Source organism: Borostomias antarcticus (assembly GCF_949987555.1).
Source record: "Borostomias antarcticus genome assembly, chromosome: 8".
Taxonomy (NCBI): Eukaryota; Metazoa; Chordata; class Actinopteri; order Stomiiformes; family Stomiidae; genus Borostomias; species Borostomias antarcticus.
Genome location: NC_140241.1, coordinates 21,257,855 through 21,285,354, shown reverse-complemented (window position 1 = coordinate 21,285,354; position 27,500 = coordinate 21,257,855). Strand labels below are relative to the sequence as shown.

The 27,500-nt window shown below is 48.3% G+C and overlaps 1 protein-coding gene across 3 annotated transcripts in view; it reads right to left on the bottom strand.

The window, feature by feature from the left end:
• tcf4 (transcription factor 4) overlaps positions 1-27,500 on the bottom strand; it is a gene marked incomplete at both ends in the record, with an annotated part of 150,076 nt that overhangs the window by 44,600 nt on the left and 77,976 nt on the right. For 2 of the 3 annotated variants that reach the window (XM_084442719.1, XM_084442718.1), the window contains one exon: positions 3,930-3,998. In XM_084442719.1, coding sequence (XP_084298845.1) covers positions 3,930-3,998 — 69 coding nt within the window. Of the gene's footprint in view, positions 1-3,929; positions 3,999-22,667; positions 22,718-23,712; positions 23,843-27,500 lie in introns of those variants that run through there. The other variant, XM_084442717.1, reaches the window with a different exon arrangement.

Genomic DNA, 27,500 nt, shown 5'->3' with positions numbered 1-27,500 from the left:
CCAGATGGGCGCAGGCTGGCACGGGCTCAGCGCCAGGCGTGTCCGAGCGCAGGGACCGCCGCTCGGACCGCCGCGCTTCCCGCGGCTTTGTGTGGAAACTCCCAGTTATTCGCGGAATGCCGCCTGGTCCCGCTCGACCCATACGGGAGAAGAACGGGGAGAGAGGAGTCCGGGCCGTCTCCGTGGGTCTGCCGGGTTCTGGCGACCGGGCCGCCGGCGAGCGCTATGGCGTGCGGCGCCGTGTAACCACAGAGAGAGAGAGAGATGTGTGGAATAGGCACCACGAAAACACAACACACACTGGAGAGTTTACTGTACTCTGGCATGACACACAGACAGAAACGTGCGCTGTAGTTAGTAAGTATGTTTGTAGTAATATATGGTAATTAATTTAATGTAACTTATTTGATAAGTGAAGCATCTTCTCTGCGGTTGTCAGATAATCGGCTAAATGGCAACTGATTTAAATCATAATATTTTAATCCCTATGAATCAGGCTATTCATGATGGAATTGTGACTTTCCTTGTTTTAAATCACAAATTACAGCAATAATAATGAGGCAAATTATGATAATGATTTTGTTTGGGGGATTATGAAAAATGTCTTATTCTGACAATTAAAAAACATGTTTATATATAGGTCTACCTTGAATACTACACACTAAACCACACATGTCCAACGCACAGCAAAAAAACATGTTGTTTTGTGCTTGGCATTGTTAATGTAAAGTGTTTAGAGAGCATCTAGCGATTCACACACAACTGTCTATTTGTAAACATCTACCGCACCTGCATCCTGTTCTGTCATTTCAGCAGAGAGGACGAACAGGTCAGACCTGTTTACCTCAGGAACACACTGACTAAGCAATCACATCTTACCTAAGAGCACATCTTACCTAAGAGCACATCTTACCTATGAGCTCATCTCAGTCCTAGGAATTGCATTATCACACATAACATTATGAGTGAACAGTCTTCACTGGAAATGGATGGCATTATTATTATTATTATTATTATTAGTGATTGTACTAATACTACCTTCTAGTATTATTGTCATTGTTGTTCATAGAGGTTCTTGAGATATATGAAAATCAGATCAGTTAATTCATTTAGCAGAGTAAAAACCTTAATCTGCCTAGACTATCTCATAAATCAATGTCACTTTTGGTCAAATATTGAGCCCAAACCATTTTTAATACTTTGTTGTTTTTTTTAAATCATAAACTGCATCATAAAATCTGAATTAAATAACAAAATAATTTCTCTATCAAAATCAATTAGATGTGTTTGTTTTTGTTTTTTTGTTATCTTATATTTATTTATTCATTTATTCTCATCTCACAAATCATTGAAATAGATATCAATTATCTATAGAAAAAAATAATAATCTAATGATAGAGGATATTCACACCAAAATTCTAAATAAAAATTAACTTGCTCCCAATTTCAGAAAATGTACATTTGTATGAAAGCTTTTGGCAAGAGTTTGGTGCAGAGATTGTGTGTGTGTGTGTGTGTGTGTGTGTGTGTGTGTGTGTGTGTGTGGGGGTGCTAATTAAAACTTGAGGAATATTCAAATGTCCTGTTTGCATAACAATGGCGTCCAGGCAGCTCTGTTTTAACTGAGCTTGTGTGGAGAGAGGCCTTTTGTTTTTGCTCCTCTTTTGTGTACTCATTAGACTGGGCTGCTCCTTCAGCCTTCACCAAACTACACCAACAGCCCCGGCCTCGTCCCCCAGCCCCGGCTGCTGCCCCACTTTCCCCTACACGGCGCCCGATGAGGACCGCCTCCTCCGTCTCCTCCTCACCTGCGACCGTGCGCCTCCTCAACCCAGACCGCCTCTCCCCGTTCCGCCGAACGCCGGCTCCGACGCCCCCGCGGCCCAGACGACGTCGGCTTTTAGGAGAACGCAAACGCTCCCCCTGTACGCGGCGCTTTATCCGCCGAACACAGTTGCATAAACAAGCCCAGCAAGATGCTTGGCACAGAATCAAAAGCAGCACAATGCGCCCATCCAGGGCCGTACAATGCCCCGTGTATCATCAACACAAATCGGATTGTACAGCCTCGGTACAAAGAGGGGCCTGTGTTTATCGACCAGGGCACAGCCGTGCCAACCCGGTGGACGGGACCCCGGTGCCACCGCGCCCCTAGGCCGAGACCCCGGGCCCGGCTATGCCCTCCCCGGGGTGGGGGAACTTCGGCCGATGGCCGCTGGCACGGCGAGGGACACGGACAGTCCGGTAAAACGGAGGATTCCTTAAGAAGGTCACTTGGAAAATAACTCTAATTCAAATATCCTGAACATCAATAAAAAACATATTTGCAGTTTAACATCCATATATATATTTCTGAATTTAAAAAACAAGAATGTTAATTTGTAAACAATAAAATGAATATCTAAAATGCATATATTGAAAATTACCAAATTAAAATTATAATAGTCTTTTCATTACATATTACACGTGCACATTTTCCAGAGCGCATCATGCTAAAATTAAATTCTATTCAATTGAATTATTGGATGAAACGTTCAACATTTCCCAGCTGGTTCACATACGATAGAGCTTTATGTTTTCCACTCCAAAACAAATTATTTAAATCTCTATTTCAAGCGATGTGTTAAGAGGGGCAGATTTATGTGAGGACAGCTATGTGATCCTGTTGGGATAGGGGACAGGGAGAGGGGACGGAGAGAGGGGACGGAGAGAGGGGACGGAGAGAGGGGACAGAGAGAGGGGACAGAGGAGCTGGTTTAGGGACAGATATGGAGGGCAGGATGACACAGAGGGCCATCGGAAAGCCTGCGACTGAACTCTGCTGTCCTGTCTGTCTGTCTGCCTGCCTGCCTGCCTGTCTGTCTGTCTGTCTGTCTGTCTGTCTGCTCTACCTCCCTGATTGCTATCATATGGTGAAGCTGCACAGCCCAGGAGACAATGAGAAGGGCCCCGTGTCCGTCTCTCACACACACACACACACACACACACACACACACACACACACACACTCTCTCTCTCTCTCTCTCTCTCTCTCTCTCTCTCTCTCTCACTCACTCCATTTCAGCCTGTCCCTTCTCTCTGGACTGTCTCCTCGTAAGTAACTAAACCAAAACATACACACGTTCACCACCCTCTCCTCTCTCCTCTCTCCTCTCCCTCTCTCTCCCCCCTTGTCACCTTCGCGCCAGGGCTTGATATTTTACAGGTGTGGGGGCCACTGTCACCTCGGGAACTCTGTGACAGAAACCATACACTCATGCCACAGGCAAACACACACATTTTTCCATAAAATCCTATCCATCATCGAATATTAAATACTGAAGGCACAAACTACATCACTACGTGAATACAAAACCAGCAACTAGACTGTATTTGTAACATAACAAACAGATACACCACAACGCTCCCTTTCAGAAATATATAACGTAAATATTAATTAAATACGCATACAAACAAGTGACCTCATCTCCAGTGCATAAACTGTGTTTTCACCACATCCCGTTCAACATAATTTAAAAATAAACGAATCGGCCAGACAGACATGACAAGGATAATAGCCGCAGACACTGATTATGAAACAAACCCGGAGAAGTTTAAAACAATAATCCCGACTGACAACACTGAAATACCACAGCATGTGTGACCATCCTAAGTGTCTGAAATCTAGCATGTCACACACAGGCATACACACACACACACACACACCCCGCGCACCTCGACTAAGAGTTCCCTTTGTTTCTCGTTGGAGGAGATGCACACACACACACACACACACGCACGTATGCATTTTTAAAAAGACGAGAGAGAGGAATAAGGGGCTATCGCAGAGCGCAGAGTGCGTCTGCTGCCCCTGCCGCCTCCAGCAGAGAGGAATCACTTCTCCTAGGAGAGGGCTGAATGAAATGACACCCATCGGTGCTTGAGCTTACCGCTTTGCCGTTGTAGTAGTACATCAAAGAGCTTCCACTCATTCCGGGGATGGTGTACGCACAATACATTGTTCTTATATCTCTTTTTTTCCCCCCCTCTTCAGTAGCACTCTTAACAACTTTTATTTCAAACTCGCAGTCCCCTTTTTTTTCTCACAACAATTCCTTCAGTAGCATTTTCCCATATGGCCAGGCCAAGCATGGTGAATATGCAAAGTAGGAAGAAACCATTTCTGACGTTGGGCTACGGGAGGGGAGGGGAGTGGGGGATTGAGTCTCCCCCGCCCCTCTCCTGTCTTCATCTGTCCCTCCCTCCCTCCCTCCCTCTCCGCTCCTCTCTCTCTCCTCCCTCTCTCTCTCTCTCCTCCCTCTCTCTCTCTCTCCTCCCTCTCTCCTCCCTCTCTCTCCTCCCTCCCTCTCTCTCTCTCTTCTCCCTCCCTCCCTCTCTCTCTCTTCCCTCTCTCTCTCTTCTCCCTCCCTCTCTCTCTCCTCCCTCTCTCTCTCTCTCTCCTCCCTCTCTCTCTCTCCTCCCTCTCTCTCTCTCCTCCCTCTCTCTCTTCTCCCTCCCCTCTCCCTCTCTTCTCCCTCCCTCTTCCCTCTCTCTCTCTCTCTCTCTCCTCCCTCTCTGTGACTGTTTCTGAAACACGCACACATGCACACACACACACACACACACACACACACACACACACACACACACAGGCATGTTCGCACACTGTATCCTCTCACTACATCTATGTCTCCCTCTCTCTCACACACACCCACACTCACACATGGCCATACACACACACACACACACACACACACACACACACACACACACACACACACAGCACACCGACACTCTTTCAACTTTCCATGGTAAATCTGGAACCTATCCTTGTGTTGAGCGCGGTTGGCCCCTTTGAAGGAACCAAATATCCACTTTTTCCATGGGTTTTATGACTACATGCTTTCTTTCAACTATATATATATTTTGCCTTCTTTTCAAGTTCGCAATCTAGCTATGTACCTCATAGCACCTCGTTTAACAGGCTGCTCTTTGTACTACCTAACTCGGCAGCCATTGCGCACCGATAGCCTCCGTCTCGACCAATCAAGTGACTTGAACGGACGACATCCGCACATTTGTGATGTGTGAAAAAATACATGGTGGAAATACACAACAACAACAACTATATAACTGTATACATGGGTCTGTCTCTGACTGTAGGGGGTGGAGAGACAGAGTAGTAGGGTCCATTATAGAGTTGAATACAAATGCAGTTAATAGACTCCCCTTTTTTTTGCTTTAATTTGATTAAAACGCGAGTGGCAGGAAGGGAATCGTATGATGCACATCTAATAACTCTGCCATCTGTCTCTGGAGCTGGCCCGGGCCCAGCATTGTATGCAGCAGCAGCCTGGGAACTCGGCACACACACACACACACACACACACACACACACGCATTTGCGCACGCTCACACACACGCGGCCATTTGAGCACGCTTACGCACACACACACACGCATGTACGAGCGCACACAAACCCACACACATACACACACACAGACACACACACATCCAAAAGTGGTCTGAAAAAATAAAAATAAAACAGGAAAAAAAACTATTGTGACCTGGTTGAGAAGAAGCAGAGACAGCAATTCTCTGCGGCTTGGCCAACAACCATTGGACAGATAAAAAGACAAATAATAAAAAAAAAAGAAAAAAAAAAAGAAGAAAAATGTTAAGGAACAACAGAGGCTGAAGGAGCCAGAAGTCCGGCTTGCACCTGCGCTGCAGGAGGGCCAGAGGTGAGGTGATAGATGAGGAGAGAGGACGCAGCATGGCCCTGTCTCTCTCTCTATCTCTCTCTCCCTCCTCTCTCTCCCCTTTCTCTCTCTCTCTCTATCTCTCTCTCCCTCCTCTCTCTCTCCCCTCTCTCCCTCTATCTATCTCTCCCTCCTCTCTCTCCCCTTTCTCTCTCTCTCTCTCCCTCCTCTCTCTCTCCCCTTTCTCTCTCTCTATCTCTTTCTCCCTCCTCTCTCTCTACCCTCTCTCTCTCTCCCCTTTCTCTCTCTCTCTCTCTTTCCCCTCTCTCTCTCTCTCCCTCCTCTCTCTCTCCCCTCTCTCTCTCTCTTTCTCTCTCCCCTCTCCCCCCCTCTCTCTATCCTTCTTTCTCTTTCTCTCTCAGACTCTCAGTCCCTCTGGCCAGCAGGACCCAGCTCTTCCACAGCCCCAACACTACTACCACACTCCACAACCCCAACACTACTACCACACTCCACAACCCCAACACTACTACCACACTCCACAGCCCCAACACTACTACCACACTCCACAGCCCCAACACTACTACCACACTCCACAACCCCAACACTACTACCACACTCCACAACCCCAACACTACTACCACACTCCACAGCCCCAACACTACTACCACACTCCACAACCCCAACACTACTACCACACTCCACAACCCCAACACTACTACCGCACTCCACAACCCCAACACTACTACTGCACTCCACAGCCCCAACACTACTACCACACTCCACAACCCCAACACTACTACCGCACTCCACAGCCCCAACACTACTACCACACTCCACAACCCCAACACTACTACCGCACTCCACAACCCCAACACTACTACTGCACTCCACAGCCCCAACACTACTACCACACTCCACAGCCCCAACACTACTACCACACTCCACAACCCCAACACTACTACCACACTCCACAGCCCCAACACTACTACCACACTCCACAGCCTCAACACTACTACCACACTCCACAGCCCCAACACTACTACCACACTCCACAACCCCAACACTACTACCACACTCCACAGCCCCAACACTACTACCACACTCCACAGCCTCAACACTACTACCACACTCCACAACCCCAACACTACTACCGCACTCCACAACCCCAACACTACTACCGCACTCCACAACCCCAACACTACTACCACACTCCACAGCCCCAACACTACTACCGCACTCCACACCAACACTACTACCACACTCCACAACCCCAACACTACTACCACATTCCACACCAACACTACTACCACACTCCACAACCCCAACACTTCTACCACATTCCACACCAACACTACTACCACACTCCACAACCCCAACACTACTACCACACTCCACACCAACACTACTACCACACTCCACAACCCCAACACTACTACCACATTCCACACCAATACTACTACCACACTCCACAACCCCAACACTACTACCACACTCCACAACCCCAACACTACTACCAAACTCCACAGCACCAACACTACTACCACACTCCACAGCCCCAACACTACTACCACACTCCACAACCCCAACACTACTAACACACTCCACAGCCCCAACACTACTACCACACTCCACAGCCCCAACACTACTACCACACTCCACAACCCCAACACTACTACCACATTCCACACCAACACTACTACCACACTCCACACCAACACTACTACCACACTCCACAACCCCAACACTACTACCACATTCCACACCAACACTACTACCACACTACTACCACACTCCACACCAACACTACTACCACACTCCACAACCCCAACACTACTACCACATTCCACACCAACACTACTACCACACTCCACAACCCCAACACTACTACCACACTCCACACCAACACTACTACCGCACTCCACAACACCAACACTACTACCACACTCCACACCAACACTATTACCACACTTCACAACCCCAACACTACTACCACATTCCACACCAACACTACTACCGCACTCCACAACCCCAACACTACTACCGCACTCCACAACCCCAACACTACTACCACACTCCACAACCCCAACACTACTACCACACTCCACACCAACACTACTACCGCACTCCACAACACCAACACTACTACCACACTCCACACCAACACTACCACACTCCACAACCCCAACACTACTACCACACTCCACAACCCCAACACTACTACCACACTCCACAACCCCAACACTACTACCACACTCCACAGCCCCAACACTACTACCACACTCCACAGCCTCAACACTACTACCACACTCCACAGCCCCAACACTACTACCACACTCCACAACCCCAACACTACTACCACACTCCACAGCCCCAACACTACTACCACACTCCACAGCCTCAACACTACTACCACACTCCACAACCCCAACACTACTACCGCACTCCACAACCCCAACACTACTACCGCACTCCACAACCCCAACACTACTACCACACTCCACAGCCCCAACACTACTACCGCACTCCACACCAACACTACTACCACACTCCACAACCCCAACACTACTACCACATTCCACACCAACACTACTACCACACTCCACAACCCCAACACTTCTACCACATTCCACACCAACACTACTACCACACTCCACAACCCCAACACTACTACCACACTCCACACCAACACTACTACCACACTCCACAACCCCAACACTACTACCACATTCCACACCAATACTACTACCACACTCCACAACCCCAACACTACTACCACACTCCACAACCCCAACACTACTACCAAACTCCACAGCACCAACACTACTACCACACTCCACAGCCCCAACACTACTACCGCACTCCACAACCCCAACACTACTACCGCACTCCACAACCCCAACACTACTACCACACTCCACAACCCCAACACTACTAACACACTCCACAGCCCCAACACTACTACCACACTCCACAGCCCCAACACTACTACCACACTCCACAACCCCAACACTACTACCACATTCCACACCAACACTACTACCACACTCCACACCAACACTACTACCACACTCCACAACCCCAACACTACTACCACATTCCACACCAACACTACTACCACACTACTACCACACTCCACACCAACACTACTACCACACTCCACAACCCCAACACTACTACCACATTCCACACCAACACTACTACCACACTCCACAACCCCAACACTACTACCACACTCCACAACCCCAACACTACTACCACACTCCACAGCACCACCACTACTACCACACTCCACAGCCCCAACACTACTACCACACTCCACAGCCCCAACACTAATACCGCACTCCACAACCCCAACACTACTAACGCACTCCACAACCCCAACACTACTACCACACTCCACAACCCCAACACTACTACCACACTCCACACCAACACTACTACCGCACTCCACAACACCAACACTACTACCACACTCCACACCAACAGTATTACCACATTTCACAACCCCAACACTACTACCACATTCCACACCAACACTACTACCGCACTCCACAACCCCAACACTACTACCGCACTCCACAACCCCAACACTACTACCACACTCCACAACCCCAACACTACTACCACACTCCACACCAACACTACTACCACACTCCACAACCCCAACACTACTACCACACTCCACAACCCCAACACTACTACCAAACTCCACAGCCCCAACACTACTACCACACTCCACAACCCCAACACTACTACCACACTCCACACCAATACTACTACCACAGTCCACACCAACACTACTACCACACTCCACACCAACACTACTACCACACTCCACAACCCCAACACTACTACCACACTCCACACCAACACTAATACCACACTCCACACCAACACTACTACCACACTCCACAACCCCAACACTACTACCACACTCCACAACCCCAACACTACTACCTCACTCCACAACACCAACACTACTACCACACTCCACACCAACACTACTACTACACTCCACAACCCCAACACTACTACCACACTCCACAACCCCAACACTACCACAACCCCACTACCACAACACCAACCCTACTACCACACTCCACAGCCAGGAGGACTCTATGGACCATATGGTACATATTATCTAGTACTTAATTTAGACTACGCTCCAACTACAGTGAAGGTGAACCATCCTCACTTCATTTTACCAAGATGTGATTAAATAAAACATCGCAAAAACAGACCGAAACAGCCTCCCTCACAGTATGATGTCGTTCTTAGGACATTAAAACAAAAAATATGAGGGAATTCAAAACAAAGATGAAAGCCAAGACCACACACACAGAAGACAGAAACATCAGAGGATTTTCATTAAGAAACATACTGTAACATCCAAGAAGTTCTCACATAATTTGTATTCTCAAATATTATAATTTCAACTAAATTATAAATTTTTGTTTTCGTGATACAAAATTATCAGATGATGTACAATTTGATAATTCATTACTCACACATTTTATGAAACAAAAATGCTTGGGTGATCATAAAATGTTACAAACGAACAAAACCATCTTTACGATTTGTGCCAAAACAAAGAGAGAGAGAGGGAAAAAAAACATCACTTAAGAATAAACAGCACTTAAGAAAGAACTTATGTTGTCATGCCCACGCAGATATAAAAACCCACTTAGTGACACGGAGGCTTGTGTTCTAAGGGGAGGTGGCGGACTGTGTAGGGAGCCCAGGGTAGGAGGAAGCTAGGCTAGCCGCGTTAAATGGGCCACTGCAGCTTTCCTTTTCTGTATACTAGATTTAAAAAGGGAAGTGTGAGAGAGCTTGCCAAATACCGGCTTCACACAGAAACACAAACCTCTGGGAATAGATCCCAAATGGAACCAAGTCATTTGCATACGCCGGAGCCAATGCAATTCCGAGCATACTGCTATTCCCAGAATAAACTTTAATAATTCAAGACACCTATTTTCTTACAACTCTGAGCAGCGTGGTTCGGAGGATACACTATCAGCCGAGGACGAGAGAGGGGAGTGTTGCTTTCTGCACGGAGAGCAGCGCCCGGTTTCAAAGCTTCCTAGCCACTCCTCGCTAACTTATTCATTAGTTTGTTTGCTCGGTGTTCTTTGTGGGCTACAGAGGCGAGAGAGAGAGAGAGAGGGAGAGAGGGGGAGGGAGGGAGGGAGAGAGAGAGAGGAGAAGGAGGGGGGAGGCGAGGAGAAGGACAAGGGACTTTCTCCCTTCTCTCCTCTGTTTTCTCCATCTGCGTATCTCTACCGGGGGTTGTCTCCCAGCGTCCCCTGAGATTGAGCTAAACGCCACGCGTCACACATTTCATTTGGAGGGTTTTTGACTCGTTAGAAGTGAGACTCGCCACTCTGTGGGTTTCTCCCGGCGTCTCGCTGGGCGCTGAGCTGGCCAGGAGAGCCTAGTCCTGAAGGCCTTACCCTCTCTGAGGAACCGTGTCCGGTACAGGATGCCACCCTGCTCCTTCTCCACGCTACACACACTTTAGATACACGGATACTATAGGTCTACACACCTTCAGGTTTGCGAGATGCATTCTGGGTAAAAGTCACGTTTGCAAAGGGCTCGAGTTCATCCATAAATGTGCAAGAGATATAAAATGCATTAATACCGACTCCAATCCAAGACAGGTATATACACCATGACACACACACACACACACACACACACCAGAGCTCTCTGTTTCTACCACACCGTGTCACATGGGCTGCTCCCACCAATGGCGGAGGCGGGGGGGAGAGCGGGCCCCGCTGGCGGCCGTGGCGAGCGGCCCAGCGCCCCCTCGGCTAACGGCACTGCGCAGAACACAAGCTGCGGCACCAACGCGCCCGGGGAGGAGACAAACAGCCTCTCCCTGGGACCGGCACGCTGTCGACCCACAGAACCAACACCGCTTTGTCTGCCATCTTCACACACACACACACACACACACACACACACACAATGTCTCCCCCCAAAGAAGCGCGTTTGTAAGCCGACACCGGCTCTCAGAGTGCGTCTGAGGCTGTAACGGATTCCAGCAGCTGAGGAGGGTTGACCGCACCCCCCCCCCCCCCCCCCCCTCCCACACACACCCCCCGAGAACAGAGGAGGCATCGGCTCCTTCAAACGCCTCCACACCCCTCTGGACGGACACACACACACGTTATCTCTCTCTATGATATATATATATAAACTGTATATATATATAAATGTATATTCACACACACACTCTCTCTCTCTACTACCCTTACGCTGAAAATCTTGACTTTTATTACACATGCACTTGTGCAGTCTAGTGTATTACACACATTGACTGGTGCGCCAAAAAGAAGGAACAGAAAATGGAAATGTCTCAACTACAACCAGACAGGAGGATAAAAGCAAGGTGATAATATCTTCCTGTCGAAATACAGGATAAATAATGTTTTTTTTAAAGAATATACGACAGACAAAGAAATGCCCTGGAGAGCAGAAAAAAAAGAAAAGAAAAAAAGAAAAAAGAAAAAAGAAAATTGACTAAACAAAACAGTATTGTCTCTGAGGCGGAGGGCTCCGGTGAGCGAGGTGAGCCACCGTACGAGGCGCATCTGTGGCGCGCGCCGAGGCTCCTGGTTTACAGAGGTGCTACGGTACACAAAGAGGAGCGCGGCGATCCGGACTCAAACAGCCCATCAGAAATGCATATCCCATTGTGTTCACAATCAGCTTTATTCCACAGGGCTCGGTGTAATCACAGGATCACAACAACAACAACAACGACAACAACGCTACCACAGAGTCCCCCGTTTACTTTAACGAACCGATTTGAATTTTAGACCGAACCCTAATTCAATTTCGCCCGAACGCTACGCCCGAAGACTAGCAAGCAGCGAAAGTGTTAACGCTGGAAGAGTATTGAAGAGAGGCATTAATGATGATGAATAGAAAATGATTTAAAGAGAAACTGGGAGGAGGCACAGAACTCAAAGCTCCTTTTTTCTTTTCTCCTTTTTTTTTTTTTATGTTCGATAATTTGGGAAATGTTGAGCGTTTGAAACCTCGCACTCCACTCTGAAATGTGTCCGAGGGTATGTCCAATTGTAATCTTCAACTGGCATTCATCAACTCTGCCTGCAGATTCTGACAAACATTAAACACAGTACGCAGGCAATTATGTATGCATGATTTAATCTGCAACTAATTAATATGCAAATGTATTCATATGTTAGTTACTAAATTAAAAATGCAAAGCAGCCCTTATGGTGATTCTGTGATTTCTGCACAAACAGAACATTTGAAAATACGACGAGAGAAACTAAACTTCCAGGAAGTTTTAACTCCACTCTGGGCAACCTGTTGCCAGGAAGCCCGCAGAGGTGTGGAGGTGGAAGGTAAAACGCTGATCTGAGTCCTGTTGTTCTGAGGGAAGCGTTCCTGGATCGACGACAACAATGGGGGGTCTGTGTAGAATAGGCTAATCCCCGCCTGGGCATAAAAGGCGCGTGGATCTGTGTGCTGTATCAGATTCATTTCAGATGGCTAAGATCCTGGCTTTGTTTAAAGCCTCATTCTCATTAACACAAAGAGCAGCCTGTCGTAGCGTAGCGCCGCTACCTGCCTCTCCTCTCCTCTTCCCTCCTCTCTTCTCTCCTCTTTCCTCCTCTCCTTTTCCCTCCTCTCTTCTCTCCTCTTTCCTCCTCTCCTCTTCCCTCCTCTCTTCTCTCCTCTTCCCTCCTCTCCTCTCATCTTCCCTCCTCTTCTCTTCCCTCCTCTCCTCTTCTCTTCTCTTCCCTCCTCTCCTCTTCCTTCCTCTCCTGTCGTCTTCCCCCTCTCCTTTCCCCTCCTCTCATCTCATCTTTCTTCTCCTCCGGTCGCCTCGCCCCTCCACTCCTTCTCTCCCCTCACCTCCTCTCCTCCTCTCCTCCCCTCCTCCCTCCTGTCCTCTCCTCTCCTCTTCTCCCCTCTCCTCTCCTCTTCCCTCCTCATCTCATCTTTCTTCTCCTCTGGTCGCCTCGCCTCGCCCCTCCACTCCTCTCCCCTCACCTCCTCTCCTCCCCTCCTCTCTCCTCCTCTCCTACCTCCTGTCCCCCCCCCCCCCCCTCTCAGTGAGTGAGTTGTCAGTGAGGGAGGGAGGGTGGGGTAGGTCAGTGGTGGGTGGGGCAGGCTGGGGGGGTTAGTGGTGGGTGGGGCTGGCTGGGGGGGTCAGTGGTGGGTGGGGCTGGCTGAGGGGGTCAGTGGCGGGTGGGGCTGGCTGGGGGGGTCAGTGGTGGGGGGGCAGGCTGGGGGGGTCAGTGGTGGGGGGGCTGGCTGGGGGGGTCAGTGGTAGGTGGGGCAGCTGGGGGGGTCATTGCTACTGAAGGGCTACAGGGTCAACAGAGGCGGGACCACCCTGCCCTGGGTCCCTTGATCAGCAGGTCACACACACATTCAAACCCTGGAAACACACACACACACACACACACACTCACACACACACTCTCTGTCTCTCCCTCACTCTCTCTCTCCCTTTCTGTTTCCCCTCAGCCTCTCTCTCTCTCTCTCTCTCTCTCAAATTCAAATAAGCTTTATTGGCATGACAGGTGAAAACCCACATTACCAAAGCAGCACAGAAAATCATCAAAATTGACAAACAGGAAATGAACATACAATAATATACAAAAATATCAACAATACAATCAAAACCATCCAACAACAATTCAGTGTATAACATTATAACATGGGGAACTGGTCACTCAGAAAGGTACAGAGCTTGTTTCCCTTAATGTATGATAACAGTCAACCTCTCTCTCTCTCTCTCACTCTCTCTCTCTTTCTCTCTCCCTCTCCATCCCTAACGTCATGGTAGTCACACAATAAAAGACTATTGAGCCTCCCTCCCTCCCTCCCTCCGCCCCCTTCCTTCTCTCTCTCCCTCCCTCCGCCCTTCCCTCTTTCTCCTTCACCCCTTTTCTGTTCTCCCTCCCCCTCCCTCCCTCTCTCTCTCTCTCTCTCTCTCTCAGTCACTCCCCTGGCTTTGTCCAAACTTCCTACGGTGCCAGAGAAGCTGCTGGCTCCAACACACCCACTAAATCAGGGGCTTTGGAAGGAGCTCTCTCTCTCCCTCCTTCTCTCTCTCTCTCTCCTTCTCTCTCTCTCCTTCTCTCTCTCTACACAGGGGGGGCAGAGCCACACTTCGACGGCCACTTCCCTGCCGACCCGCGCTACGCCAATGACTGCCCGGGATTAGGGGCGCCGCGGAATAGAACACCGCCCCCCGACCGGACCTGGGCGGAGGACGCCCAGAATAAAAACCTCCGCCCAGCTGTGGGGTGTAAACGGCGGGCGTCTACAGGTGCAGGGCGACGCTCCTAAAATCACGCTCTCTAACACACCGACTCATCTGCAGTGTAAAACGGCGCTTTCATGTGTGTGTCAAATCACAGTTGAAGACTCACTTGTTTTCATTGGCTTTCGAGGCTTGTGAGGCCGTACATCCCTAGTCGTGTTGTGTTGGTTTATTGTATTGAACGTTAACTTGCACTTTATATTGTATTTTGTATTTGTCTGTTTTTATATTGTAAAGCACTTTGGTGCAACTTTGGTTGTTAAATGTGCTGTATAAATAAAGTTGACCTTGACCTTGACCTAAAAAACATACCGGGGTCAAAATACTCTATTTGAAATACGTTCAATGGCGGTTTTCTTTGGTCCGCCAGGAGTGTCAGGTGGGTGGGGTTTGCGTATTTTGGGAGCACGCCAGTTCTATTGGGCCAGACAAGAACGAGGACACGCAGGACATTTCAAATAGTGTCCCCGGGTCTGGACATGCAATGTGTTACAGAGGGTTTTAAAGCAGGCCTGTCAAGAAAACACCTAGGACTACAACTACCAGGGCTCCCTCCCTCAAGGGTCCGGTGACGGCCGGTCGGTCCACCCAGAGGACACCTGTCTCCCTGTCCACCTGCAGCGACTGTCCCCTCAGAGGCGCTGTCCCCTGAGCTCCACTGTTCTTCCTGTCTGTCTATACGCCCCCTACCTACTGCCTTACGATAAGATGAGGGGTCAACAACATCAACAACATCTACTGTACCAGCTAAATGTTTCATCTGCCACGTTGTGATGTCCTATGGAGAGTTCTACGGAGGTCATTCAAAATGTTGTGACCAGCTGTCTCCAACTAAACTATAGTTCAAGTTCAACATAACAGTGACAACCGGTTATTGTATTACAAGTGCATTCAACACATTAGCGAGAGCTTTGAGCGATTCCCTGAACGTACAGTAGGACGGCGCTATACGCGTGCACATCGGGCAGCGGCGCTACAGCACTGCAGCATGAGGAATCCATCACATGAGGGCCGCGTTCCCGCTCCCGACGCTGCGGCCAAATACTTGGGAAGCGGAATGTGGCGGCGGGGCTTTTAGCATCTGTAGCTCAAGATACCAATCTGGTTTTTCGGGAGGCCGATAAACGTTCCCCTTTTGTAAAGCCCCTCGTACCTAAACAACGGCGAGCGTTGCTCAACTAGGCGCCTCGTAATTCAATTAGCCGGGTCTCCCTTCACAAAATGGCCGCCGTGCGGGCGGATGCGCCGTGGAGGACGATCGTGGCAAGGCTCGGAGAGAGGGAGAGAGAGAGGGAGAGAGAGAGGGAGAGAGAGAGAGAGAGGGAGAGAGAGAGAGGGAGAGAGAGAGAGAGGGAGAGAGAGAGAGATGAGTAGGTGAGAAGGTAGAGAAACACGAGGGTTTCCCATTAGAGGGCTTCAGCGATGGAGACTGAAGGAGCTGCTTTTCTCGCAGGTGTCCGCACTACTGTGCTCACAGCGCCAGCGTTGAGGAGAGGTGGAGTGGATTAGAGGTGAACAAGGCCTCCCTCTCTCTCCCCCTCCTCTCCTCCTCCTCTCTGCAGGTGTGAGCTATTGTGTGCATCTTACAGGAGTAGCTACTGTACGTACGAGGAGTGTCACTTTGTAAAAACCTAAGCCGGAGGCTTCCTTTCTCTCTTTTTTTGTCCCCGAACAGCTGAGTGTAATCGATGGGTGATCCAATAATAAATAAAAGACAAGCTGCGGTCGTTTTCACACACGGTGGGAAATAAAAGTCCCACGAATCGTTTTCACACACGGTGGGAAATAAAAGTCCCACCAATCCAGGCTAACGTTGTTTCACGCAGAGAGAGATTTGGGAGGCGTTGGGATTATTCTGCCCCGCCGCGGCTATTTCCAGAGGGATAGGTCAACGCACGTACGTGCGCACACACACACACACACACACGCACACACACACACAGCTGTTTCTCTCTCTCTTCTCAGGTTTTACTCAAACCATGAGGTCATCTATCCCATGCTGCACTCTCCTGAGCTAGTCTGGGACTTCTCTAGTTAGACTCTCTCTCTCTCTTTCTCTCTCTCTCTCTCTCTCTCTCTCCATCTCCACCCCCCCCCCCCTGTCAAATAAATAAGAGATCCTGTTGGCCTGACAGGTAAAGCCGGTTTAGAATAACAGGCCGTTCCTCAGTATGCGCAGAATGGAGAATAGAAGCACCCCTACAGAGGAAAAGACAAATTACCCCCAAAATGAAAAATAAAGCCTAGAGGACAAGAGAGAGAGAGAGAGAGAGAGAGAGAGAAGAAAAAGTCATTCACTGATGAATAGGTCTAGACCAGTGGTTCTTAACCTTGTTGGAGGTACTGAACCCCACCAGTTCCATATGCGCATTCACCGAACCCTTCTTAATTGGAAAAATAAAATATGATTTTTTCAAATTCAAAACATACTGTAGGTATATATTTTACTGGTGCACAAAATGAACCGTGCATCAACATCACTGTGTTCAAAGAAACTAACCATCAAAACATGATTTTCACACAAAAACAAAAGCATAATAATGAATATTTACTGCAAATCAGTGTGACTTCTGCTGTTGCCTTTCAGAGACCAGTTCAGACCTCGGCAAGTGCCACTCTCATGTCATTTTCGCAACAAAGTCTGTTCCTTTCACAATCACACGACGTACCATCACGACAGTCACAAGTCGACTACTGAGCGCACCAAATTCCCTGCAGCACAGATAGGCCAAGCGATGTAGCGTGATCACCTGCAGCCAATGATGGCCAAGCGGGGCGTGTCATCACGAATCATATGAGTCGGGTGTGTGTCTTGACCTCCGCCGAACCCCTCAGACTGACTCACCGAACCCCTGGGGTTCGATCGAACCCAGGTTAAGAACCACTGGTCTAGACGAATGCCTGAATGGGAGAGTGGATAAAAGGTTGTGAGACTAGGAAGAATGTGGCTTACGCGATTTTAAACACTTTCTTTTTTCTCTCGTAGATATGAGACTTCCACTTCTAAGGATCGGATCGGGGGAGGAAAGAGAGAGAGAGAGAGGGGAAAGGAGAGAGAGAATGAGAGAGGGAGAGAGGAAAGAGAGAAAGACAGTAAGAGGAAGGGAGAGGAGGAAGAGAGAGATAATGGAGAAAGGGGAAATGTAAAAGACACATGGGGTTTCCAGCTTGATTTCCGCTTGGATTTGGGGGAGGAAATCTGTTGTGATATGCGGTCGATTAGCAGAGGTGAGGAGCGGGTACAACAACGCTAATCGGGTCCTCGGCCCGGAGAGATAGGGGCTCCGGGCCCCTCACAGCGGGCTCCATAGGATTTAGGCCACAGGGTATGCGGTTTTAGCACCTCTCTGTCTCTGCGCCCAGACCACCGGGCCAATCTTCTCAAACCGCCGGGGCCATCCTCCCAGACCGCCGGGCCCATCCTCCCAGACCACCGGGCCCATCCTCCCAGACCCATCCTCCCAGACCGCCAGGCCCATCCTCCCAGACCCATCCTCCCAGACCACTCGGCCCATCCTCCCAGACCACTCGGCCCATCCTCCCAGACCACTCGGCCCATCCTCCCAGACCCATCCTCCCAGACCGCCGGGCCCATCCTCCCAGACCGCTGGGCCCATCCTCCCAGACCCATCCTCCCAGACCCATCCTCCCGCTGGGCCCATCCTCCCAGACCCATCCTCCCAGACCACTGGGCCCATCCTCCCAGACCGCCGGGCCCATCCTCCCAGACCGCTGGGCCCATCCTCCCAGACCCATCCTCCCAGACCGCTGGGCCCATCCTCCCAGACCCATCCTCCCAGACCGCCGGGCCCATCCTCCCAAGCCCGGTGCCAACTATCAATCTGCTCCCTGTCAATTTACCCCGTCACCCAAAATACCACCTGAAACTCCCTCTCTCTCTCTCTCTCTCTCTCCCTCCCTCTCTCTCTCTCTCCCTCCCTCTCTCTCCCTCTCTCTCTCTCTCTCTCTCTCTCTCTCCCTCTCTCTCTCCCCCTCTCTCCCTCTCTCTCCCTCCCTCTCTCTCTCTCCTTTTCATGTCCTGCCCAGTTCTCTACAGAGCCGTTCTGTGTTCCAGCCAGGGAGGACTGGTCTGAAAAGCCTCTGCTTTATGTCACCCTCACTTCAAGAGGGCTGCTCTATATTTGTGTGTCTGTGTGTTTTTTTTTTTTGCGTTGTTGTTTTTGCTGGTTGCCCCCGCCCCCTTCTCTCTCCAGCCATTCGCGTGCTAGGGTCCAGTCGTGGTTAGCCGAGGAGCCCAGCTGGACCAGCAAACGATTAAGTTTACTGGACGTCTTGGGAACTGTGCTGGTATAGCCGGCGTGTGTGAGGGAGTTGCAGGCGGTGTCGGCTCAAGGCTCTATTGTCTGAAAATGTCATTGCGCGACATATGCTAACACGGTTAGCCAAACCACAAGAGCATAGTTAAATGACAGTAAACTACCCAGGCCGCATAAACCTTCAGTGGCCGTGCCTCTTTCAAATGCATAAACTCGCAATTTGTTTTCATAATTAAAAGAAAAAACATGGTTATTCTATAACTGACCCTGTAGGACGAATAGACTTTATTCATCGCAACCCTGAGACCACCAATGAGGCCGTAGTTGTTTGAATATGTCTTTGCTGGGACATAAAGATGTACTTAAAAAACAACTGGACTAAAACATAATATCATAGAATCTGCTGCAGATTGATTAATCAAAGCATAAACATCCAGAATTATGTTATAAAAATTGAGGTGACCGATATTGGAGTGAATAATTATAATTAAATTATATTTTACAATCCTTTAAGCGTCCCTTACATGGAGAGGACTGGTAGAAACATGAGCTGAGAAATCAGTAAAGGACCAGATTCTTTTTCTATTTTGTGATGAAATAATGAACAAAATCAAATGAATCAAGAGATATATAATATCTGGTAATAAAATGATAATAGATGATAATAATCTGATATTATAAATCACAGGGTGTTAATAAAATGATAAAAGTAGAATGTAATCTAATGTTATCTAAGTATATGTTATAAGGGAGATCCTGACATCCATGTCTGACTAACACACTTGTCAGACATAAAGCCTTTGGTAGTGGAAGTAGAGTTGAGAGAGAGACAGTGTGGAGATGCAGTGCCAGCAAGCGCCTGAAGGGGGCAGGGTAGCTCATGGAACAGCTTCCCAGTGCTCATGAGGGATTATGTCCCTATTGTGCCTTCTGCTAGACCTAACTTAATTTAATTAACGCTGTCGACTTTAAACAAAATCAGATATGAACTCAGAGGAACAGAAATAGCCAGTGCAGAACAAGAAGAGAGATGAGGTTCTTTACTGAGGTGCTCGACAAGGCGAATTGTAATCTGGATTGAATCATTATTATACTGTCAGTCTGAAAACCTGGAAAACCAAGACAACTGTCACATGCTGTATCTAAGTTATTGGTTTGTGAATCAAATCCTCACTGGTTATCAATATTGTGTTGAGAGCCTCACTTCAAGGTCTTGATTGTTTATTCAAATACCTGAGATCATTATCAATATCTTTATCATCAATATGTATAACCAGCCAAATTAATTCTGTCAAATCATTATTATACATATTTGAAAAATGATGATAAACTGCACATTAATGTGTAAGTAATTATAAAATGCACTGCCTTCTTCACAAGCTGAAGGCCAGAAAAAAAAGTCACACTTTGATTTAAATGAGAAATAATATCTACTGTAGAATCACTGGGTTCTAAATACCAGCTGTATACATAAATCTAAGAGTGAAAAATAAAGGATAATGTCATCTCACTAATGTGATCTTAGTTTCAATTGATTACTACACCAATCTCAGGTCTCTCAAGTGACTAAGTTAGGTAATTGTTCTCAGAGAAAATCAACTTCACAAACACATTTTGGCGGCGTACTAACAAGTGGGACAGAGAGAGGAACAAACATTTAATCAAGGCATAGATTATCACCATGCACACAATGACAGCTTGAATTTAAAGACAGAACAAAACGAGTTGCAGATGCTAATGTATCAGATGCTAATGTATCAGAGCATCTTTCAAAGGAACAGTGGCAGGTGTCATATCTTATCTATGTGTCTATTTTAGTCCATTTTGACTGTATGAAGTTTTGCCCAATAGCAATGTTGTATGGAACACATAATAAAAATACAGATGATTCTAATAACTGTCAATCTAATCATCTTCCACAGCTAAAACAGCTAAAGGAAGGAATTGAGCTTCATCTGTGGCCTATGCAGCAAAAGAAAATCCACCTATTAAATAAACAGATATTTTATTTGGAAACCCTCACATGCTACTAGAAATGGCAAGTTATCTAAACTTGATTCTAAAATTATTGTAAAATATGAAACATTTTAGCAACATGATAGATTTGATTCAGCAGACTAATAGTACAATTATTTGGTAGAGATGTACAATTGAAATACCTTAGTAGATATAGAAGATATATTAAAAGATATATTAGATTGGAAGAGATAAAATGTAAACATAACTTAGATCAAATGGCCCTTGCAAAATATGCACTTTGATTTAACATATCAAAAAAATGAACAGGAAATTGAAATAAATAAATAAAAATCACATGATAAACATGTTTTATGACCAATGTATCCTGATGTTAGATACATGTTGTTATGATCAAAATGTATCTCATACTTTTATCAACCTGTAGTGATATTGCTGATACGGTAAAATGTGTACAATTGATCACTTCAAGAATGTAGTAATCTGCTCTGAATGACAAGGTCATAGACTGAACCAGGCTGGGATGGTAAAACACAAACCAAAAAACAATCACAGAGCCAAATGCCATATGCTTAAAACCCAACCAGACAAATGGTCAAATCAGATCACAGCATTTCTGGACAAATTGGACAGTAACGCTTTAACAGAGATTGAGAATTCCACAGCAGGAAAAAACACAAGCAGCCATGTTAATGTCCAGGCCTTCGCAGACCGATACCCCAGCAACATGACGTAGAAGAATAGAAATCTAAACAGTCCCATCAGCCTTGGGTAGGCCGAGAGACAGAACACCTGCCAGAGACACACGACACCAACGCCGTTCCAGATTCCACTACCCTTTCACCACCTGAACACCAAAGCTAACATGTCCGTCTATGTTCAGTTAAAGAGAGAGGAGATCTCACCATTTCAACTGAAACGCTACACAAGATTTACTGGATCTCCTCAGCTTTTAGAGACTTTTTCCTGTCCTCTGGTCTCTGCAGGAGAAGGACAAGACAATCCAGCAGCAGTCTGGTCCCAGGCCCTCTCCCACAGAGCTCAGAGACTACAGTAACGACTGCCTTGACAAGCCATACATTCTAGCATCATTAACTTCCAATTTACTGGCCGCTGTAAGCTTCTTCTCCGTGCCCTGACCTCCCTCTGTCAGACCTCGCTCTCAGAAACAACCTGTCTACTCCTCTAAAGTAGTTGTAGCTACGAACGTAGTCACACTGTAGTATTGTACGTTTTAGGACCACCAGATCCAGTCTTCTCGTGTCAGATGTGGCGCATCGCGTGCGGAGTATGAAAACAAACGCTGCACGAGCAGGAAGAAACACCCTTCATCGGGAGCAAACGGGATTGAGTGAAAATATCTGAAACAGCCAAATAACATTTAAAAAAAACAAACGTATAACTTACTGAGGAAGGCAAACCAGGAGGAACCTTTCGGACTTTCTTTGTCTGGACCTCTGCAAATAAGAAGAAAAGACAATCAAACCCACAAATAACAGTAAGTGGGTTGTCTAAATAATTGTCACCGTTAGTTCAAAGGACCTTCGGAAGACAAGACTGAACACAAAAAAAACGCCAATCGAACCGCGATGCTAAATGAAAGCGGGGCTTCGTATCTGGGACCTGACAAAAGAGACCAGTAGGCCTTAGCATGTTCCCTTTTCACGCTCGGCCCCAAGGAGAAAGGCTGTATTGTATAGAGGAAGAAAAGGAAGGTGAGACTCTGATAGGACTGAAAGAGACTGGAAATCGGCCCAGAGGTTTCCGCCGCTCAAGGTTACCATGACAAGGCCTGGGAAGTATTGTCAACTTACTCACTATACTCTACTCGTCTTTTGTATTATTTTTTTCTGTAAACATGGCAGATACTGAAGGCCTTGCCTTTTTCGAAAATTCAGAAACGGCAGTTTGAACCGACGCAATTCAGTCGTGATCAAAGGCAGGGAGCAAAGTGTTTCGTTTTTTTTCCCCCATGCGTCGCAATAACTAACTAAACTAACTACAAAGACTAGATATTATAAAATACCTTTCTCTCACATTTGAATAAAGTTGGATATTAGTCTAGCTCATGTCAGTTTTTATTACATTTGCGGTGGAAATAGCACGATGCCGTTGTTTAAGAGTTGACACTGAGCGTATGAACTTAATTCTCATCATGTACCAAACCACTCTAACAACCTATGGAAACGACGGAACCGATAGAATCAGTAGAATATCTGGGAGAATTTAGAATCAGTAGAATATCTGGGAGAATTTAGAATCAGTAGAATATCTGGGAGAATTTAGAATCAGTAGAATATCTGGGAGAATTCCGAGGCCGTTCATCCACGATGTCACCTTCATTCACAGGAAGTTCCTCATATTCACAGGAGGAGTGGCAGGAAGTAGGTAGGAGCCGGAAGAAGCGGAAAGAGGATGTGGCCGGAGGTGTCATGGCGGCCGGCGAGCTTACCCATTTGGTCCATGTGCAGGGGTCTTCGGCGCGGGTTGGTGCTGTAGTGCTGGTAGTACTGGGACCCGGGCTTGGTGGGCGACGACGCCCCGGGACTGCCCATCCCCATCTCACCTCCCAGCATGCCAGGCTGCAACACACAGAGCAGGTGCACGGTCACACACACACACACACACACACACACACACACACACACACACACACACACACCTACTGTAGCCTACAGTAAGGAACATACACCACCAGCTGTTACCACTGGTTCACTTTGTGAAACTCCCTCAATGTGCCAACGCTTTTCCTCAGAAGAGAATGTATGGCTTTAAAAACATAATGTTAGACAAACACTGGGATAATAAATATATATATATATTTTGTCTTCAGGTAAGGTAACGGTATCGGGTTGCCATCTGTGATCGTTTTAAAACGCACAAAATAAGGACAATTCCCCACAGAGATGTTAAAAACACAAAAGGCAGGTGTTGGAATAATAGAACACTGAAAAATAACACATTCCCACATGTCTGACCCTTCTGAGATTAATAAATAACGTGATAGATTCCACATGAAAAACATAAAACATAATATCCTTGTTTAAGTTGGAACACCTCAATATATCTATTCATTTAATCTGAATTTGAATATGAACATGGTCATTTACTTAGCAGAAAAAAAAATGAAATAAAACCAACTTCATGTTAGAATTGAAAACACAATTTGAAATCACAACAACAGGTTGAATTTTACCTCAGGGAGACCAGTACAACAGTGTCCATGACAGCAGGTCCAGTAAAATGTCGCAGACCGCTGAGTACTGTGGGCTAACTGTGACTACTGCCTCAGCTTCCCAGAGAGAGGACTCTCGGCGCAAAGAGCCATATCTCCTGCTTAAACTTTGCACGCCTAACATTGTCCCTCTTAATTGAGTTAAATTATTCACTAACAACAAGTGCGTGTAGGTTCGTTAATTTCTGTGAAAGAATTAAGGGAGAGAAAAAAAAAAACAGTGCGGCGGCCATTTTCCTGCTGGGAAGCAGCGACAGGGTCGGAGAAGGGAGACGGGCGAAACGCAGAATTCCCCAAAACTTTATCGATACTTGAAGTTAACTTTCCAGCGACTGAACTAATTAGTGTAGTTGATAAAGTACAGAAAAGTGTTTGCCCTAATCTGAATTCCAATCACTGTGCCTCTCACAACAGACTTAGTAATGCTTCACTAGAACGCCATTCACATGCAAAACAGTCTAAATAGGCCAATTACAGAGCAGCTCCTGGCTCCCAGTTAACCCAAAGAGGGCTGAGGGGGTCTCAGGCCCTTTCGCCTGCTTAAAACAAAAGGACCCTTGTCTTAAAATAAAGTCAGTCAAAAACCCACCCTCCACTCCCCCACCCTCTGCTCCCCTTGTATTAAAGAAGAGGGTTGGGGTGTGTTTTTTTTTTCGGAGGGAGGGTAGATGGGGTAAAAGGGGTTCCGCTAAAACAAAAGTGGCGCATTGTCCGCCGGGGCCCTTTCACAAGCCCGCGTCGCCCCGGCAACGCGGTGGCGACGAAAAATTCTCATGCCTCCTCCTCCTTCTCTGTCCGGTTTCCAGAGCCGAGGAGTCGTGCCCAGCTGGCATCGGGCACGGATATTAACAAAGATAAATGGCCGACACCTGAACGGCACAGAAGCCGTCACGTGAACGATTAAGAGTGCAGCCTTGGCATCTAGAACAGAGAGAGAGAGGAGGGGGGGGGGTGTCTACTTGGGCACCAAATGATGATCACCAAAAGGAGAAGACATTAAGGTAATTGCAATAAATGCCATTTGGAGTAAATAAAAAAAAAAGGGAGGGAGAGAATCGAGTAAACAGACTGGAGAAATCCCAGGGAAGGGGGTGCGGTCGTTTTCGCCGGACGCCGGTGATGGCGTGTGGGGCGGGCGGGCGGTGGCGATCAGTCAGGCACCGGCCGGGCCAGACGGAGGTGAGCCGGGCGCCATCAGAAGACCCGCTGTGACGCTAGCGGCGAGGAGCAGCCCCGTGTGTGTGTGTGTGTGTGTGTGTCTACAATACTGTAAGCAGCGCAGCAGCACATGTGGCGTTGTGAACGCTGTCACCACGGCGAGCGTGTGTAGTACCCCGTGCGGCTAGAGGGGCTACCGCGAGCTGGTTGGCTGCCCCCGCTGCCCGGTGAGACAGACCCCGCCCCCACTCCTCTGGAGGTTGGGGGGGGGGGGATTGATGGCATTCTCTGTAGTGACGCGAGAGGGAGGGGGTAGTGAGAGGGAGGGGAGGGGAGGGAGGGAGGAAGAGGGGAGGGAGGGAGAGAGAGAGGAGAGAGGGAGGGAGAGAGGGAGGGAGGGAGAGAGAGAGAGAGAGAGAGAGAGAGAGGGAGGGAGAGAGAGAGAGAGAGAGAGAGAGGGGGAGGGAGGGAGAGAAAGAGAGAGAGAGAGAGAGAGAGGGAGGGAGAGGGAGGGAGAGAGAGAGAGAGGGAGGGAGGGACAGAGAGAGAGAGAGAGAGAGAGGGAGGGAGGGAGAGAGAGCGGGGAGGGAGCAGGAAACAGTCATTAATTATGAGGAAGTGCTGGCGAGGCATGGCGCACCTGTACGCTGGCTCCAGCTGACTCACACACACACACACACACACGCACGCACGCACGCACGCATGCATGCACACACACACACACACACACACACACACATGCACACACACCAGCCAGCCACCGAGAATATACACACACACACCACACAGTCCAGCTATCCAGAGAGAGAGAGAGAGAGAGAGAGAGAGAGATAGATAGAGGGAGAGAGAGAGGGAGAGAGAGAGAGAGAGAGAGAGAGAGAGAGAGAGAGAGAGAGAGACGCCCCCAGGCTCTGCTCCCACTAGCTCGCCCCAGCCTCAGTACCTGTAAGAGAGAGAGCAGCACAGTGGACCAGGAGAGACACGACTCCTGTTTTAGGAGGCTCCACCGCTGACCACACACTGACCTGCCCCGACCAACCAGACCACAGAGACCCAGCGCACACACACACACACACACACACACACACACACACACACACACACACACACACACACTCCAGAACAAACAGCCCTGGAGCCACACCAGGGAGGTGACCGGCTAGGACCGCGTACCTTGGTACCGTGGCTGGACGACCGTCCCGGCGGAGGACCCGTGACGTCATGCCACGCCACGGACAGCGGCTCGCGGGCGGACTAAACCAATCTTGCGGTAGGGGTGGTTGCGGAGCGTTCTTGGCCCATTAGAAGCACGCGTGGACACACACACACGCACGCCAACATAGACCCCCAGCGGCGGCAGCGGCGGCGGCGTAGAGGGTGTGACCGCTCTCCAGCGGCGCCCCCCCCCCCCTCACGGGTGCCACCGCCCGCCATCCGAGAGCGGTTCAAAGCGATTCGCCTTAATTAGCTATCACGCTCCGCTTGACAAATAAATAGCAATCATTTAAGAACACTTAAAAAAGAATCAGGCAGTACATTACACCTCGCCATGTCTGTCGGCTTCTGTAACCAATTAAGCAGAGCCGGCGCGCAGGGCTGAGACGCACGCCTTAGAGCCACACACACACACACACCACCGCTCAGTAGAGAGAGAGAGAGAGAGAGAGAGAGAGTGTGTGCGTGTGTGTGCATGTGTGTGTGTGAAAGAGTGTGTGTGTGTGTGTGTGTGTGTGAGAGAGAGAGAGACTGAGAGAGAGTGTGTGTGTATGAGAGAGAATGTGTGTGTTTGAGAGAGAGAGAGAGAGAGAGAGAGAGAGAGAGAGAAAGTGTGTGTGTATGAAAGAGAA